The sequence below is a fragment of the Amblyraja radiata genome, chromosome 2, assembly GCF_010909765.2.
Source record: "Amblyraja radiata isolate CabotCenter1 chromosome 2, sAmbRad1.1.pri, whole genome shotgun sequence".
Taxonomy (NCBI): Eukaryota; Metazoa; Chordata; class Chondrichthyes; order Rajiformes; family Rajidae; genus Amblyraja; species Amblyraja radiata.
In genome coordinates, this window is record NC_045957.1 from 116935826 (window position 1) to 116955600 (window position 19775).

Sequence of the window (19775 nt, forward strand, 5' to 3'; positions counted from 1 at the left end):
CTGATAGGTTAATTCCTGAATCATATCTATCCATCCACCTTCTCCATCATGGTCTGGTTTGGCTCAGCCACCAAGCACGACATCCGATCAGCTGAGAAGGTTATTGGCTGCAACCTTCCCCCCATTGATGAACTGTACACTGCAAGGGCCAGGAAGCGAGCGGGCAAGATCATCTCTGACCCCTCACCCTGGCCACAAACTCTTTGAATCACTTCCCTCTGGAAGGCGACTCCGGACTGTCAAAGCTGCCACAGCCAGACATAAAAACAGCTTTTTTTCTACTAGTAGTTCTGCTCAATAACCAAACATCTGTAGCCTCCATTTGCTCTGATATTTTATTTAATTCACGTGTTTAATCGATAATGTTTTATTATTAATGTTTAATGTTTTATATGTCATTCCTAACTGTCACTGCATGTCATGTTGTCCCTTGCGGGCAGAGCACCAAGGCAAATTCCTTGTATGTGAATACTTGGCAAATTTATTCTTATTCTTATTCATTCATGTTCTTATTCATTCATGTTCTGCAGAGATGCTGCTTGACCTGCTGAATTACTCCAGCACTTTGTGACTATCTTTAATAGAAAACCAGTGTTCATTTCACTTTTGAATCATGAGATAATAATAATAATAATACAATTTATTTATGGGCGCCTTTCAAGAGTCTCAAGGACACCGTACAAAAAATGAGCATGTAGAGGAAAAACATGTAAGGGGAATGAAATAAATAGTAGAGACATGACTAGTACACAAAGTAAAGACAGAATTCAATACAAAACACAGTATGAGGCAATTAATGCACAGATGAAAAGGGACGGGGACGTGGGGCTAAGGATAGGCAGAGGTGAAGAGATCATTAATATAAACTTGTATCTTTTATTCTTCATTCAACCATAGCACAAACTTGCATACCCAAGAGAAAGCTACTATTTTTGTAATCTCTGCAGATCACAAAATTGGGAATAAAACATTCTGCCTCTATCTCCATCTCTTGCTCAAGCTATTTCCTCCTCATCTCACTTAGAGTATAAATGCAGGGATGTAATGCTGAGGCTCTGTAAGGTGCTGGTCAGACCACATTTGGAGCATTGTGAGCAGTTCTAGGCCCCGTATCCGAGGAAGGATGTGCTGGCTCTGGAGAGGATCCAGAGGAGTTTTACAAGAATTATCCCAGGAATATGTGGGTTAATGCATGATGCTCGTTTGACGGCACTGGGCCTGTACTCGCTGGAGTTTAGAGAAATGAGGGGGGGACTTCATTGAAACGTACCGAATAGTGAAAGGCCTGGATAGAGTGGATGTGGAGAGGATGTTTCCACTGGTGGGAGAGTCTAGGACTAGAGGTCATAGCCTCAGAATACAAGGACGTTCTTTTAGAAAGGAGATGAGGAGGAATTTCTTTAGTCGGAGGGTGGTGAATTTGTGGAATTCTTTGCCGCAGAAGGCTGTGGAGGCCACGTCAGTGGATATATTTAAGCTGGAGGTTGCTTAGTACGGGTGTTAGGGGTCATGGGGAAAAGGCAGGAGAGGGAGAGATAGATCAGCCATGATTGAATGGCGGAGTAGACTCGATGGGCCAAATGGCCTAATTCTGCTCCTATCACTTATGACCTTATGGGCTTCCTTTACATCTGGCTCCCGGCTTGAAATGAGCAAATTTATTCTCCTGCAGTTGTGTTTTAAAATAGCAAATTATTTAGAGATATGCCCACTATGATGGGAGGTATTACGTCTATCAGCATGGTGCCGATTAGTTGCTTTAATGGATCATTTATCATTTTTGATGTTTAATATCTTCAACAAAATTGCATTGACCAATGAAAAGGAACATGAATTAAGCACTTGCCACAGTAAAATAATCAATCACAATAGCATTATGGGGTCAAGTTGGTGCAAATGATTAACTAGGTGACTCGGTGATGCAGCGGTAGAGTTCTTGCCCTACAGCGCCGGAGACACGGGTTTGACCCCGACTACGGGTGCTGCCTGTACGGAGTTTGTACGTTCTCCCCGTGGCCTGCGTGGGTTTTCTCCGAGATCTTCGGAGGAATAGATCGTGTGGATGTGCAGAGTCTCCTACCAGGAGTAGGGGAATCGAGAACCAGAGGGCAGCGGTTTAAGGTGAGGAGGGGGAAAGATTTAGACAATCCGAGGGGTAACTTTTTCACACAAAGGGTGGGTGGGTGTATGGAACGAGCTGCCGGAGGAGGTAGTTGAGGCAGGTACTATTGTAATGTTTAAGAAACATTTAGACAGGTACATTGATAGGACAGAGACAGAGCTCTTAAAGATAGCCGAGTCAAAGGATATGGGGCAATAATAATAAAACTAATAATAGTCTATTGTAGTTCAGAGCTATATGAGGTTGTAGTGTTTAAAAGGCCTGTCCCACTTAGGCAATTTTTTCCGCGACTGCCGGCGAAGCTCTTAGTCGTAGCAGGTCGCTGAAAAACCGGTGACTGGACCACCCCCCCCCTCCCCCCACGATAATGTCTGCGACAAGCTTCGATAACCTACCACCTAGTCAACGTCAAGTAACGGCAAGCTACTGACAACCGGCGACCCATTAGGACGTCCACCAATGACCACACAGGGACAAGCTACAACATCCGAAGTCAACACACATCCACCCGCAACAAGCTACGACACCTGTCGCCGGTTGACGTAGGTAGTCACCAGTGGAATTCACCGAAGTCAGCACCAGCAACAACCTATGTCACCTGGCGATAACCTACAACGGCACCTACGTTAGGAGAAGTCACGCTGGGCTCATTGGCGTCAAGCCCACTGTCTCTGATTGCCACCGAAATTTTTTTGAGCATGTTGAAAATCGAGAGGAGACTAGAAAAATGCTACGACTCTTTGGGCGACTGAGGAGGCTACTCACGACCATACAGGCGACACCCCGGCAACCATGTGGCGACAGCCTAGTCACCTAAAAAAATAGCCAATGTGGGACAGGCCTGTAAGTCTCCAAATCCGAGGAAGGACATTCTTGCTATTGAGGGAGTGCAGCGTAGGTTCACGAGGTTAATTCCCAGGATGGCGGGACTGTCACATGTTGAAATAATGGAGCGACTGGGCTTGTATCGAGCTCTCTCTGGCCTTATTGCTGATTTGTGACAAGTGCAATATTTTTACATTTGTATAAAGTCAGATTTTTCTGCGGGGTCATCGAGGTCATCACGTGAAAGAAACACAGGCCAGCAATTTACACAAACTAGATAAGGAAGCTGCAGCAATCATTCAAAGACAACACATGTACTATTTATGTTTGAGCAACCTTCCTGACAAAAAACAGACGTGAAAGGGAATTAGCTTGGAGCTACTGATTGAAGGAGATTTAGAGATAAAGCAGGGTGGGACAGTGTTGCAGCCAGACAAGCTGCTGTCCCTTGCGAGATAGAAACACAGATACATAGAAAATAGATGCAGGAGTTGGCCATTCAGCCCTTCGAGCCAGCACCACCATTCAATGTGATCATGGCTGATCATCCACAATCAGTACCCCGTTCCTGCCATCTCCCTGTAGCCCCTGACTCCGCTATCTTTAAGAGCTCTATCTAGCTCTCTCTTGAAAGTATCCAGGGAACCTGCCTCCACCGCACTCTGAGGCAGAGAATTCCACAGACTCACCACTCTCTGGGTGAAAAAGTTTTTCCACGTCTCCGTTCTAAATGGCTTACTCCTTATTCTTAAACTATTGTCTATAGATTATACTAAATGTCAAAAACATGACCTCTCTGTCTGACGAGTAATAGACATGACAGAAAGTGTAATCTGATATCCCGCACAAACAGTGCACAGAATGTTTTATAACAAGTCTACGGCTCAGTTCAATGGATGCCCCAGTGGGAGATGTCAGTTCAATCCTTCAAACTCAATCACTTAATTTTCTGTCTTCTTATGTGCTCTTAGAAGAGATAGACAAGGCAGCTTGAATATTTATTGCCTCAGCCTGAATATAAATGTCATCTTCCTCTGCCTAGAATGCATAAACCACATACAGTTTAGTTTAGAGACACAGCGTGGAAACAGGCCCTTCGGCCCACCGAGTCTGTGCCGACCAGCGACCCCCGCACATTAACACGATCCTACACACACCAGGACAATTTGTGCAAATATACAAAGCCAATTAACCGACAAACCTGTACGTCTTTGGAGTGTGGGAGTAAACCGAAGTTGTTGGTCAAAACCCACGCAGGTCACGGGGAGAACGTGCAAACACCATACAGGCAGCAACCGTGGTCAGGATGGAAGGCGGGGCTCTGTTCCCACACTGACCTCTCTCTTTCTCTCTCGCTCTCTCCCCCCTCCCCCTCCCTTGTCATCCTGCTAGTGGAACTGTTCATTTCCCTTCGTTATCACCACATCGACGCAAGCGGAAAGCTTTTCACTGTACCTCGTTACACATGACCATGAACTAAACAAAGCAACAATGGACCATTGTGGGCTCCACCTTTGCTTGGTCATGGGTGCTGGCTCTGATTTGTTCTGTACTGTTTCATACCTCTAGTGCCCCTTTCCTCTGACCAAACTCAGGAATGAGTGGGTTAACCTATGATGAGTGTTTGTCGGCACTGGGCCTGTACGCGCTGGAATTTAGAAGAATGAGGGGGGAACTCATTAAAACTTACAGAATAGTGAAAGGCTTGGATAGAGTGGATGTGGAGAGGATGTTTCCACTCGTGGGAGAGTCTAGGACTAGAGGTCACAGCCTCAGAATTAAAGGATGTTCTTTTAGGAAAGAGATGAGGAGGAATTTCTTTAGTCAGAGGGTGGTGAATCTGTGGAATTCTTTGCCACAGAGGGCTGTGGAGGCCAAGTCAGTGGATATTTTTAAGGCAGATATAGATAGATTCTCGATTAGTGCGGGTGTCAGAGGTTATGGGGAGAAGGCAGGAGAATGGGGTTAGGAGGGAGAGATAGATCAGCCATGATTGAATGTCAGATTGGACTTGATGGGCCGAATGGCCTAATTCTTCTCCTATCACCTAATGACCCTATAACCTAATTAGGATGCACACTCACCTCAGTACCAAGTTTCTTCATAAGGTGGAGAAAGAAGTCATCCAGTTCTTTGCCTTCAATATATCCATTATCTAGGCAGAGTTGAACACAGGGAGAATGGTTTACAAAGGAATAAAGAACAAAGACAGCAAACAAACCGCTTCCCAAAAAGTCTGTGCAACGAGCCTTTGTTGCGAGATATGCATAAATGAACAATAAAATTGCAGCGGGTCGCTATTTATATAGTGAACGTTAAGGCTATACGTGAACCCCAGGATGGTAAAAATAAATACTAGAGGGCATAGCTTTAAGGTTTGGTTTAGTTTAGAGATGCAGCTCGAAAACAGGCCCTTCGGCCCACCGTGTCTGCGCCAACCAGCGATCCCTGCTCAGTAACACTATCCTACCCAAACTAGGGACAACTTGTAACTTTCACATAGCCAATTAGCCTACAAACCTGCACATCTTTGGAGTGCAGTAGAAAACCGGAGAAAACCCACATAGGTCACGAGGAGAACGTGAACTCTGGAGTTTAGAAGGATGAAAGGGTATCTTATTGAAACATATAAGATTATTAAGAGTTTGGACACGCTAGAGGCTGGAAACATGTTCCCGATGTTGGGGGAGTCCAGAACCAAGGGCCACAGTTTAAGAGTAAGCGGTAAGCCATTTAGAATGGAGACGAGGAAAAACTTTTTCACATGAATTTGTGGAATTCTCTGCCTCAGAAGGCAGTGGATTCACTGGCTTTCAAGAGAGAGTTGGATAGAGCTCTTAAAGATAGGGATATGGGGAGAAGGCAGGAACGGGATACTGATAGTGGATGATCAGCCATGATCACAGTGAATGGTGGTGCTGGCACGAAGGGCCGAATGGCCTACTCCTGCACCAATTGTCCATTGTCATAACGTACAAACAATCACCTGTCTGTAGTCAGGATCGAACCTGGGTCTTTGGCGCTGTGAGGCAGCAACTCTACCGCTGCACCACCGTGCTGCCGGTGAGAGAGGCAAGATGTTGTTAATCAAGATTGTTTTTACACCGAGGGTAGTGAGTGCTGGAGCGCACTGCCAGGGCTGGTGGTGGAGGCAGATACGTTAGTGGCACATAAGAGACTGTTGGATAGGCACATGGATATAGATGGACTAGGAATATGTGCAGGCAGATAAGAGTTGGATTTGGCATTATATTCAGCACAGACATGGCGGGCCGAAGGGCCTGTTAATGTGCTGTACTGTTCTATGAAACCAGGGGCGGCACGGTGGCGCAGCAGTAGAGTCCCTGCCTTATAGCACTTGCTGCCCCTGAGACCCGGGTTCAAACCCAACTACGGGTGCTGTCTGTACGGGGTTTGTACGTTCTCCCCGTGACCTGTGTGGGTTTTCTCCGAGATCTTCAGTTTTCTTCCACACTCCAAAGACGCACATTTTTGTAGGTTAATTGGCTTGGTGGATGTGTGCGGGCATCGTTGGTCGGCGCGGACTTGGTGGGCCGAAGGGCCCGTTTCTGCGCTGTATCTCTAAAGAAAACTAAATCTCTGCAACCGCTTGCACTAACCTCTGGCTAGTCAGAGTTTGAAGCAACTCGGGTGTCATAAAGCAAGGTGCCAGAGGAGGTAGCTGAGGCTGGAAGTACCCCAACGTTTAAGAAACAGTTGGACAGGTACGTGGATAGGACAGGTTTAGAGGGATATGGGCTAAGCGCGGGCAGGTGGGACTAGTGTAGATGGGACATGTTGGTCAGTGTGGGCAAGTTGGGCCAAAGGGCCTGTTTCCACACTGTATCACTCTATGAATCTATCAGCTAAAATGGAGTAGTCAGCTTAATTAGCAGCACCATGTTTCAATCCCTGCTGAGGAAAGCAAATAGATGTTTTGGAAGAATGCTTCGGCTAACTCGAAGGGAACAGTAAATGATGAGGCCACCAGCGAGGTCACTGAGATAAGCTTTGCTTTCCCAGACCAGCTCGGAGTCTGACAGGGAACATAACTCACGCCATTATGACAAAGGAGGATGGCCAGTTAGTCAACTGTTGTTCTTAGGGATAACGTTATTATATCAGTGCAGGCTTACACCATTAGAGAGAGCTTGAGAGAGAGAGAGAGAGCTTGAGAGAGAGAGAGAGAGAGAGAGAGCTTGAGAGAGAGAGAGAGAGAGAGAGAGAGAGAGAGAGAGAGAGAGAGAGAGAGAGAGAGAGAGAGAGAGAGAGAGAGCTAGAGAGCTAGAGAGAGAGCTAGAGAGAGAGCTAGAGAGAGAGCTAGAGAGAGAGCTAGAGAGAGAGCTAGAGAGAGAGCTAGAGAGAGAGCTAGAGAGAGAGCTAGAGAGAGAGCTAGAGAGAGAGCTAGAGAGAGAGCTAGAGAGAGAGCTAGAGAGAGAGCTAGAGAGAGAGCTAGAGAGCGAGAGAGCGAGAGAGCGAGAGAGCGAGAGAGCGAGAGAGCGAGAGAGAGACACAGTGAGTGAGAGACACACACACACACACTACGGATGCACACAGACACACACACACACTAAGTGAGATAGAGAGGGAGACAGAGGGGGAGACAGAGGGGGAGGAACTTTATGGATAGTTGATAGATTCCCTGTATTTTACATATTTTGCCGTGTAATATTGTAAACTGCTCTTCAGGATGTGCTTTCTCCATTCATTCATTAATTCATTGGTGAAAATCCTCCAATGCTGCGTATATTTCGTTAAAGGACCCAAGAGTGTGTAAATGATAGAATCGCGATGGGCACAAACACTGCGGGCCGAAGGACCTCTTCCTGTGCTGTACTGGTCAGTGCCATATGTACCGACCACAGAACAATTCTTCCTTGCTGCAGCATAACAGGCCAGTGAACGTCATACCACACAGACAATATCTAACAAAGAAAATCAATAAAGTAATAACTACATTACTAGTGCAAAAAAACCTCCGTGTTCTCAATACTACCAAAGACAGGTGCAGAGAAGTTTGCAGATGAGGGTAGTGTTGTGCAGTGTTCGTGCCTGATTCAAGTTGGGTTGTGTTTAGTTTATTGTCACATGTACTGTGGAAAGCTTATGCTGCCTGCTAACCAGTCAGCGGAAAGACAATGAAAAGCTTGGATAGAGTGGATATGGAGAGGATGTTTCCACTGGTGGGAAAGTCTGGGACTAGAGGTCACAGCCTCAGAATTAAAGGACGTTCTTTTAGAAAGATGAGGAGGAATTTCTTTAGTCGGAGGGTGGTGAATCTGTGGAATTCATTGCCGCAGAAGGCTGTGGAGGCCAGGTCAATGGATATATTTAATGCAGAAATAAATAGATTCTTGATTAGTACGGGTGTCAGAGGTTATGGGGAGAAGGCAGGAGAATGGGGCTAGGAGAGAGAGATAGATCAGCCATGATTGAATGGCAGAGTGGACTTGATGGGCCGAATGGCCTGATTCTACTGCCATTACTTATGACCATATGTAAAGCCCTAACATGAAAACTAAAGCTCCATTTGAAATTAAATTCTTCACTTTGAAATAGATCTTCAGTCCGAATCAGACACAAAGTGCTGGAGTAACTCAGCGGGTCAGGCAGCAACTCTAGAGATAATGGATAGGTGACGTTCCCATCTATTTGTCCTTTGTCTCTCCTTTCCATCTCCCCAAACAATGAAATTCTTCCTGAGTTTGAATGGAGGAGTGGACTTGATGGGACAAATGGCCTAATTCTGCTCCAATCAGTTATGATCTTATGAGACATGATTACAATCGAACCATCCAGAGATAAATGATAAAAGGCAATAATGTGAATAATGTTTAGTGCAAAATAAAGCCTGTAAAATCCGATCAAAGATAGTCCGAGGGTCTGGAATGAGGTTGTTAGTAGTTCTGGACTGGGTTGCATGGTGGCGCAGCGGCAGAGTTGCTGCCTTGCGGTGCCAGAAACCCGGGTTCGATCCTGACTACGGGTGCTGCCTGAATGGAGTTTGTACGTTCTCCCTGTGACCTGCGTGGGTTTTCTCCAGGTGCTCTGTATTCCTCCCACACTCCAAAGACGTACAGTTTGTAGGACAATCGGCTTGGTGTAAATGTAAATTGTCCCTCGTGTGAATAGATAGCGTTCATGTGTGGAGATCGCTGGTCGGCGTGGACTCGGTGGGACGAAGGGCCTGTTTCCGCGCTGCATCTCTAAAATAAACTAAACCTTAAAGCTGTGCCCTCAAGTATAGCTTTAAGACTGAGATGAGGAGAAACGTTTTCACCCAGAGAGTTGTGAATCTGTGGAATTCTCTGCCACAGAAGGCAGTGGAGGCCAATTCACTGGATGTTTTCAAGAGAGAGTTAGATTTAGCTCTTAGGGCTAAGGGAATCAGGGGATACGAGGAGAAAGCAGGAACCGGGTACTGATTTTGGATGATCAGCCGTGGAAACTTACAAAATTCTTAAGGGGTTGGACAGGCTAGATGCAGGAAGATTGCTCCCGATGTTGGGGAAGTCCAGGACAAGGGGTCACAGCTTAAGGATAAGGGGGAAATCCTTTAAAACCGAGATGAGGAGAACTTTTTTCACACAGAGAGTGGTGAATCTCTGGAACTCCCTGCCACAGAGGGTAGTCGAGGCCAGTTCATTGGCTATATTTAAGAGGGAGTTAGATGTGGCCCTTGTGGCTAAGGGGATCAGAGGGTATGGAGAGAAGGCAGGTACGGGATACTAAGTTGGATGATCAGCCATGATCATATTGAATGGCGGTGCAGGCTCGAAGGGCCGAATGGCCTACTACTGCACCTAATTTCTATGTTTCTATGATCATATTGAATGGCGGTGCTGGCTCGAAGGGGCCGAATGGCCTACTCCTGCACCTATTGTCTATGTTTGTATGTTTCTGTGCGTTTGTTTTTATCATCTTGGGCTTTATGCATGGCTCTAACATTCACTGAATAAATACAGGTTCACCTGCTCTCTAGTTGATGGTAGGATGGTTCAGTTGCCTGATAACAGCCTGATGTTTGTGAGTAAAAATCTATTCTTCAACCTGGTGGTCACAGTTTTCAGACTTTCCTATTACGTGGATGCTAAGACATTGCCTCTTCTGATTCACGTTACAAAAATGTTGCTTTAGCCTGCTGGCATGACAGAGGATGTAAAACAACTCCGTGAGAAGGCCGGGACTCAGGATTGCTTTGATGCTTAGGAAGGAACTGCAGATTTTTTAGTTTAGTTTAGTTTAGAGATACCGTGCAGAAACAGGCCCTTCGGCCCACCGGGTCCGTGCCGCCCAGAAATCCCTGCACCATCCTACACCCACTAGGGACAACTTTTACATTTACCAAGCCATCTATATATTACTAAAAGTCTGATCTTTACCGCTTTTGGCCCACTGTGCTGCGATTTCTGAGAGAAAGCCGCCACCTACGGCCGACATTTTTGGCCACCTCACCCAGAGCCCCCCTCCGCCTTCCGGGACCAGAGGATTTTTCCCATTGATGAATAATCATAGAGATATTAATGTTTAAAACAAATTTGCCATTCTCTCTGCTGCTCCCTCTGGCGGCAGGGGGGAGGGACTATAAAAACTGGAAGTGTAGTCCCTCAGTCTCTGCCAGACCCAGGAAGCGAGAGGGTCACGGCTCTCTGAGCTGCGAATAAAACTGAACGCACGTCTACTCCACGGTGAGTCCCCTCGATGCAGCTGTAAAGTGGCTGTTGCCCAATTGTTTGCCTCACCTTTTAAAAAGGTTTGTGCTCACAAAATGAATTTTGGTTGTCAGGTGGCTGCAGCCCAATTGTTTGCCTCGCCTTTTTAACAAGTTTGTGTTCACAAAATGAATTTTGGTTGTCACGTGGCTGCAGCCCAATTGTTTGCCTCGACTTTTTTTTAAACAAGTTTGTGTTCACAAAATGAATTTTGGTTGTCAGGTGGTTGCAGCCCAATTGTTTGACTCGCCTTTTTAACAAGTTTGTCTTCACAAAATGAATTTTGGTTGTCAGGTGGCTGCAGCCCAATTGTTTACCTTGGCTTGGCTTTTAAAATTGTTGCAACAGTTAGATGCCAGCCCAAGAATCCATTCGGCCCACAATGTCTATGCTAGCCCTCTGGAAACCAGTACTTTCGGCCCGCAACACCCATACTAGCGCAACAGACAGCCCCCCCGCCCCATTGGCTAGCAATATTGGAATTGGTGGAGAGGTGGAATATTGCGTTGGTGACCAGCCCCCCCGTGTGATGCTGGGACCCAACGGGTCCCACTTAGTCTAGTTTAACCTACAAACCTGTACGTCTTTGGAGTGTGGGTGGAAACTGAAGATCTCGGAGAAAACCCACGCAGGTCACGGGGAGAACGTACAAACTCTGTACAGACAGCGCCCGTAGTCGGGAACAAACCCGGGTCTCCAGCGCGGCAAGAGCTGTAAGATAGCAACTCTACCCTGCGCATCCGTTACCAGATGCTGGTTCACACCGAAGATAGACACAAGGTGCTGTAGGAACTCAACGGGTCAGGCAGCATCTCTGGAGGAAAGGAATAGGTGACGTTTCGGTTCGATACCAATCATCAGACTGAGAGTCAGGGCGGGGAAAGCTAGAGGGGACACATTGCTTTAATGCTGTGTGCAGACTGATAAACAGACATCATACCGCAAAGGGACGTGGACACAGCCCTGACCATCACACAAACCCAACCTCCCTTCCATTGAATGGCGGTGCTGGCTCGAAGGGACGAATGGCCTACTCCTGCATCTAATGTCTATTATCGGTTGTCTATACCTCATTGGAAACCCTTGGACTATCATTGATCGGACGTCGCTTGCTTTATCTTGTACTAAAAGTTATTCATGTTATTCCCTTTATCATGTATCTATACACTGCGGGTGGCACGATTGCAATCAGGTGTCTTTCCGCTGACTGGCTAGCACGCAACAAACGCTTTTCACTGTACCTCGGTGCACGTGACAATAAACTCAGCTAAACTACTTTGTCTAAACCCGCACAGTTATACAAGCCCTTCTCAAGCTGTGTTGTAATTCTGCTTGGGTGCAATTGTGTGCTGAAGGACATGGAGAAGGTCATACACTGTGACTGCTCTGATGGTGCAGCCCCCCCCCCCCCCCCCCCCCCCCCCCGCCCGCGCATCATGCAGCAGGGAGCCTTGAATGGAGCATTCAGTACACTGAATGGAAATAAAACAGCTCCTCACCAACAATAACTGCAAGTCTCCGTGCAGCAGCCCAGATTAAAAATACTTCAACATCACTGAAGGAAAATACACTTTAAAATGTTGTAATATCTAGAGAGTGGTGGGTGTGTGGAACAAGCTGAGGCTGGGACTATCGCAACGTGTAAGAAGCAGTTAGACAGGTACATGGATAGGACACGTTTGGAGAGATATGGACCAAACGTCGGTAGCTGTGACATGTTGGACAGTGTGGGCAAGCTGGGCCGAAGAGCCTGTTTCCACACTCTACGACTCTATACAGTGTGGAAAAAGGCCCTTCGGCCCGCATCTACCAACATGTCTCATCTACATAAGAATAAGGAGTAAGCCAATTAGAACGGAGACGAGGAAACGCTTTTTCTCACAGAAAGTGGCGAATCTGTGGAATTCTCTGCCTCAGAGGGCGGTGGAGGCCGGTTCTCTGGATGCTTTCAAGAGAGAGCTAGATAGGACTCTTAAAAATAGCTGAGTCAGGGGATTATGGGGAGAAGGCAGGAACGGGGTACTGATTGGGGATGATCAGCCATGATCACATTGAATGTCGGTGCTGGCTCGAAGGGCCGAATGGCCTCCTCCTGCACCTATTGTCTATTGTCTACACTAGTCCCACCTTCCTGCCTTTGGCCCAGATCCCTCTAAACCTGTCCTATCCATGTACCTGTCATAAGGTCATAAGTAATAGGATCAGAATGAGGCCATTTGGCCCATCAAGTCTACTCCACCATTCAATCATGGCTGATCTATCTCCTAACCCCATTCTCCTGTCTTCTCTCCATAACCCCTGACATCTGTACTAATCAAGAATCTATCTATCTCTGCTTCAAAAATATCCAGTCTAAATGTTTCGTAAACATTACGATACTACCTACCTCAACTGCCTCCTCTGGCAGCTCGTTCCATACACCCACCACCCTTTGTGTGAAAAAGTTACCTCTCAGGTTCCTATTAAATCTTTCCCCCTTCACCTTGAACCCATGTCCTCTGGTTCTGGATTCCCCAACTTTGGGCAAGAGACTCTGTGCATCTACCCGATCGATTCCTCTCATGAGTTTGTACTCCTCTGCAAGATCACCCCTCATCCTTCTGCGCTCCAAGGAATAGAGTCCCAGCCTGCTCAACCCCTCCCTATAGCTCAGGCCCTCGAGTCCTGGCAACATCCTCGTAAATCTTCTCTGCACCCTTTTCCAGCTTGGTACTAAACTAAATTAAAGGAGCACGCTAACAAAAACTTTTTTTACTTTTCCTCGGCACACGTGGCAATAATAAACCAATATCCACAAGAAGAAAAATAAAATATATTTTTTATCATTGTTCAGTTCAGTTGTGTTTATTGTCACATGTACCGAGGTACAGTGAAAAGCTTTTATTGTGTGCTAACCAGTCAGCGGAAAGACAATGGGTGACGTTTCGGGTCGAGACACTTCGTCTGAAGAAGGGTCTCGTCCCGATAACGTCGCCCACTCCTTCTCTCCAGAGATGCTGCCTGTCCCGCTGAGTTACTCCATCATGTAGGGGGCGCTCCTCTGTGTGCAGCCATGTCAGCAGCGCGTCAGTTTTTCCAGCTTTTTTTTATTTTTTAGTATGTTTTAAAGTGTGTATTTTGTGTTTCTTCGTGTGTTTTGTGTGGGGGGTGGTGTGGGGGGGGGTAAGGGGGAAACCGCTTCGGTCGCCTCCTCCATGGAGAGGCGACTTTTTCCAGGTCGCCTCCCCCGTGGCCTAACATCAAGGATCGACGCGGCCTTTCCCGGAGACGTGCCCGGGGCTTCAGCGGCGGGCGCAGCGTGGACTCTCGGCGTGGAGCGGGCGACCATCGCTGGGGCTCGCTGGAGGGGAGCGCTCCGTTTCGCTGGCCCGGGGCAGCCGGCAGCCTGAGGTCGCAGCCTGAAGCCGCGGTCTGCAGAGCTCCAGCTGGTGCGGCGTCTACAGCCCGGCATCCCTCGTGGGGGACCCGGGGGAAGAAGAAGCCATCACTGCCGGCCCGCGGCCAACTTCTACCGCGGGGCCGGCATGGACTTATCATCACCCCTGGAGGGGAGCTTCGACCGCCGGCCCTGCAGTCTACGGTGCTTCTGGCTGCGGCGGGGACTTTAAATCTCGACCGCCGGCCTGCGGCCTACAACAATCTAAAGCCGCGGTCTCCGGTGAGGAAGAGCCGATCCTGGACTGACTGGACTCTGGTCCTGTACACGGGGGGGTAAATGGAGGAGGACTGGCCAAATTTTTGTGCCTTCCACCACAGTGATGAATGCTGTGGTGGATGTTTGTGTTACAGTTTTATTGTGTGTTCTTTATTATTGTACTGCTGCTGACAACCCAAATTTCCACCAACCCTGGTTGTGTGGCAATAAATTATATCTATCTATCTATCTTCTTGTGTCTAGCTTCGATTTAAACCAGCATCTGCAGTTGCTTCTTACACAGCAGCAAGACAATACATGATTACAATCGAGCCATTATAGCGTATACATGATAAGGGAATAAATAGCGTCTAGAGCAAGATAAAGCCAGCAAAGTCTGATCAAGGATAGTCCGAGGTAGACAAAAATGCTGGATAAAGTTATCGGGTGAGCAGCATCTATGGAGCGAAGGAATAGGTGACGTTGCGGGTCGAGACCCTGCTTCAGTCTGAAGAAGGGTCTCGACCCGAAACGTCATCTATTCCTTTGCTCCATAGATGCTGCCTCACCCGCTGAGTTTCTCCAACATTTTTGTCTACCTTCGATTTTTCCAGCATCTGCAGTTCCTTCTTGAACAGTTCAGGACTGCTCTCTGGTTGTGGTAGGATGATTCAGTTGCCTGATAACAGTTGGGAAGAAACCATCCCCTGAATCTGGAGGTGTGCGTTTTCACACTTCTGTACCTTTTGCCCAATGGGAGAGGGGAGAAGAGGGAGTGGCCAGGGTAGGGACTGCTTCGACATTTTATAAAAATGGTGGATAAGGTTACAGTCTGTGGGTTGGAGCACCTGGCTGTTTGCTTTGGGTCATTAGTTCTCCTTGTACTTACAGCCTGCGTTTGGCAAATGAATCATTCAATCAGTACATTGACCAGGTTTATTTGTTAACATGTCCCACCTGGCTCTATACACTGTTTAAACACTTTACAACTCACAGAGCCATCTGGCACGATGAGATAAGCACTGTCAAAGACCAGGTTCCATTGTGTTACAGAGACGAGACATGCAGTGAAGCGGTCGAAAATTACAATAATGTTCATAAGTGATGGGAGCAGAATTAGGCCATTCGGCCCATCCAGTCTACTCTGCCATTCCATAGTGGCCAATCTACCTCTCCCTCCTAACTACATTCTCCTGTCTTCTCCCTGTCAGCCCGGCACTCTTACCAATCAAGAATCTATTTTAACTATCTATCGGTTTAAACCAGCATCTGCAGTTCCTTCCTGCAATATCTATCTATCTATCTATCTATCTATCTATCTATCTATCTATCTATCTATCTATCTATCTATCTATCTATCTATCTATCTATCGATCTATCGATCTATCTATCTATCTATCTATCTATCTATCTATCTATCTATCTATCTATCTATCTATCTATCTATCTATCTATCTATCCCTTAAGAATATCCATTAATCCCCATGGACTGTCTCCCTCGGATGGTCACGTCGCACAGACACATCTGCACTTTAGTCTGTTTTGACTGTTTTACTGTTCTTTTTACAAACTATTTCTCGGGGTATCTAAATCTAAATTTTATTAGTTATTTATGTTATGACATCGGATGGAAGCTGCAAACCAAATCTCGTTGCACTTATGTGCAATGACAATAAAAGATATTATTATTATTATTATTATTATTAACTTGGCCTCCACAGTGAATTCCACAGATTCACCACCCTCTGAGTAAAGGAATTCCTCCTCATCTCCTTCCTAAAGGAACGACCCTCAATTCTGCGGCTATGACCTCTGGTCCTGGACTCTCCCACTGGTGGAAACATCCTCTCCACATCCACTCTATCCAAGCCTTTCATTATTTGGTAAGTTTCTATGAGGAACCCCCTCATCCTTCTCCAGCGAGTACAGGCCCAGTGCCAACAAACGCTCATCATATGTTAACCCACTCATTCCTGGGATCATTCTTGTAAACAACCTCTGCACCTTCTCCAGAGCCAGCACATCCTTCCTCAGATATGGGGCACAAAATTGCTCGCAATACTCCAAATGAGGCCTGCCAGCGCCTTATAGAGCCTCAGCATTACATCCCTGTTTTAGTATTCCTGTCCTCCTGAAATAAATGCAAGCATTGATAGAGTGATAGAGTGTGGAAACAGGCCCTTCGGCCCAACTTGCCCACACCAACCAACATGTCCAACCTACACTACCTGCGTTTGGCCCATATCTCTCTAAACCTGTCCGATCCATGTACCTGACTAAATGTTTCTTCAATGTTGGGAGAGTCTAGTGGCCAGAGGTCATAGCCTCAGAATTAAAGGGCACTCTTTTAGAAAGGAGGTGAAAAGGAACTTCTTTAGTCAGAGGGTAGTTAATCTGTGGAACATTGCCACAGAGGGCTGTGGAGGCCAAGTCAGTGGATATTTTTAAGGCAGAGATAGACAATTTGTTGATTAGAATGGTGGTCAAGGGTTATGGGGAGAGGGCAGGAAAATGGGATTAGGAGGCAGAGATCAGTCATGATTGAATGGCAGAGTAGACACGATGGGCCGAATGGCCTAATTCTACTTCTATAACTTGTGCACTTGTTGCGAAACTACCTTAGGGTTGAGGAGAATCTGCTTCTACTGCTGTAGACTCTGAGGTAGTTGAGGTGAGAAGTGTTTAGCTTAGACGTACAGCAGACAAAATATTGTAGGGGGGGGGGGGGAACTGCAGATGCTTGTTTAAACCAAAGAGGCTGGGGTAACTCAGCGAGACAGGCAGCATCTCTGGAGAGAAAGGAATGGGTGACGTTTTGGGTCGAGACCCTTCTGCAGACTGACGGTCAGGGGAAAGTGGAATGAGAGACAGACAGTACTTAGGAGAAGTGAATGGAACAGGCAGCAGCGATAGAGTTGCTGCCTTGTACCTTCTGAAGAGTCCACCAGGGAATGTACTGGAAGTTGGACAATTTTATACTGGACAATTTTTACATTTACCAAGCCAATTAACCTACAAACCTGTACCTCTTTGGAGTGTGTGAGGAACCCGAAGATTTCGGAGAAAACCCACGCAGGTCACGGGGAGAAGGTACAAACTCCGTACAGACAGCACCCGTGGTCGGGATCGAACCCGGGACTCCGGCGCTGCATTTTGCTGTCAGGCAGCAACTCTACCGTGACTGCCCATGCAGCGCTGGAGACCCGGGTTCTCCCACACTCCAAAGACAGACAGGTTAATAGTGAATGCGGCGGCACCTTAACCTTCAATATCTCTAGACTCCCTCTCCCCCGACTCTCACCCTGAAGCAGGGCCCCCGACCCGAAACGGCCCCCGTTCCTTCTCTCCAGAGATGCTGCTTGTCCTGCTGAGTTACTCCAGGAATCTATCATCAGACGAGCTAACAAGGACGTTTTAAGTACCGGGCGTCTTAGAGACGGGCAGGACAACAGGGATTTCTCTGCCATAATTTAAATTGGTCGAATCTATCCAAACAACTGGAAAAAAAACCCTTGTAATCAAACCGTGATGAAGATAGATACAAAATGCTGGAGTAACTCAGTGGGACGGGCAGCATCTCCGGAGAGAAGGAATGGGCGACGTTTCTGGGTCGAGACCCTTCTTCACACTGACTGAGAGTCAGGGGAGAGGGAGCCTAGAGATATGGAAGGGTAAGGTGTGAAAACGACAGATCAAAGCAGACGCTGAGAAGGAAATGTTGAATGGTTCAATGTTAGCTGAGGGAAGCTGACAGCGAGGCGTACAGAGAGTAATGTTTAATCAGTCGGAAAACTAGGATGGGGAGCGACAGAGAGAGAGGGTGTTACTTGAAGTTAGAGAAATCAATGTCTATACAGCTGGGGTGTAAGCTGCCCAAGTGTCTAGCTTCCTACTTATTCACTCTGCAATGATGCATCTTAATAAACCATGGTAGAATCGGGCGATGGAAGGGGAGAGAGTGTTCACGGTTTTAACAGCCCACCCGTCCTTGTTGTAAACGTAGATACAAGGAACTGCAGACGCTGGTTTAATATAAAAGGGGCACAAAGTGCTGGAGTAACTCGGCGGGACAGGCAGCATCTGTGCAGGCGATCTGATCTGATCTGATCTGTACATGTTTAAACCTCAAGTCTCTCCTCCCCCCCCTGTCTCTCAGTCTGCAGAAAATCCTGAACATCACCCCATTCCTTCTCTCCAGAGACGCTGCCTGACCCGCTGAGTTACTCCAGCATTTTTGTGTCCATCTCTGGTGAGCCTTCTTCAGACTCACAACAATCCACCGAGGAGCCCAATCTGAATTACCTTAACATTAAACTTGCGTTTAATTAAAGACAATTTAAATGACATTTCCAGAGAGTTTTTTCCGCACACAAATGACGCCTGCATCAAACCACACGCTCGTTCTAAGCGGATGAAAGGCGCAAAGGGCATTTTTTGTAGTTTTGTTTTGCATAAAATAAAACAAAAAAAATTAATTACCATCAGCGTCAAAGCGTTGCCAAATCCGCAGAAATCCGGCGGCGTCTAAGTTGTCGAAGAAGGGGCTGTCCATGGTCCTGTTGGGAGAGGGTGGGGGAGATGAAAAGTTTGCAAATGCTGGCTGCCTCCTCTCACTGCGGCCGGCGGGCGGGCGGGATGCGAACCTTCCACTGCCAGAGAAACTGTTACAAGTCCACGCTGAGTTCACAAGCAGCCCAACACTGCCCCTCAGTCCGCCCTGCAGCTGACGAGCTACCGGCTCCCAGCTCCTCCCCCCGACCCCTCCTCATCCAATTGAACTGTGTGTGTGTGTGTGTGTTGCACTCTCACTCAGCAAAGTCTGCATTGAATATCTGTTCGGAATAATAACTCAGCCCCAGGAAGCTAAGAAGGTCCAAAGCTCGTCTCGTTGAGTCCCAGTGTCTGTGAGACAGGCACAAAAAATGCTGGAGTAACTTCTGTGGCAATTAATTCCACAGATTCACCACCCTCTAACTAAAGAAATCAGATTCAGATTCAGATTCAGATTCAATTTTAATTGTCATTGTCAGTGTACAGTACAGAGACAACGAAATGCATTTAGCATCTCCCTGGAAGAGCGACATAGCAAATGTATTTGAATAAATAATAATAAGTGATAATAAGTGTCCGGGGGGTGGGGGGGGGTGATGGGCAGTCACCGAGGTACGTTGTTGAGTAGAGTGACAGCCGCCGGGAAGAAGCTGTTCCTGGACCTGCTGGTTCGGCAACGGAGAGACCTGTAGCGCCTCCCGGATGGTAAGAGGGTAAACAGTCCATGGTTGGGGTGAGAGCAGTCCTTGGCGATGCTGAGCGCCCTCCGCAGACAACGCTTGCTTTGGACAGACTCAATGGAGGGGAGCGAGGAACCGGTGATGCGTTGGGCAATTTTCACCACCCTCTGCAATGCCTTCCGGTCTGAGTCAGAGCAGTTGCCATACCATACTGTGATGCAGTTGGTAAGGATGCTCTCGATGGTGCAGCG

At 47.2% G+C, this 19775-nt stretch overlaps 1 protein-coding gene across 1 annotated transcript in view; it reads right to left on the reverse strand.

Moving 5' to 3' along the window:
• Positions 1-19025, reverse strand: part of scgn (secretagogin, EF-hand calcium binding protein) — a 61301-nt gene extending 42276 nt beyond the window's left edge. The window contains exons 1-2 of the mRNA XM_033014154.1: positions 18773-19025; positions 5032-5102 (exon numbers count right to left, since the gene is read on the reverse strand). Coding sequence (XP_032870045.1) covers positions 5032-5102; positions 18773-18845 — 144 coding nt within the window. The 5' untranslated portion in view covers positions 18846-19025. The remainder of the gene's footprint in view (positions 1-5031; positions 5103-18772) is intronic.
• Between the last annotated feature and the right edge of the window lie 750 nt (positions 19026-19775).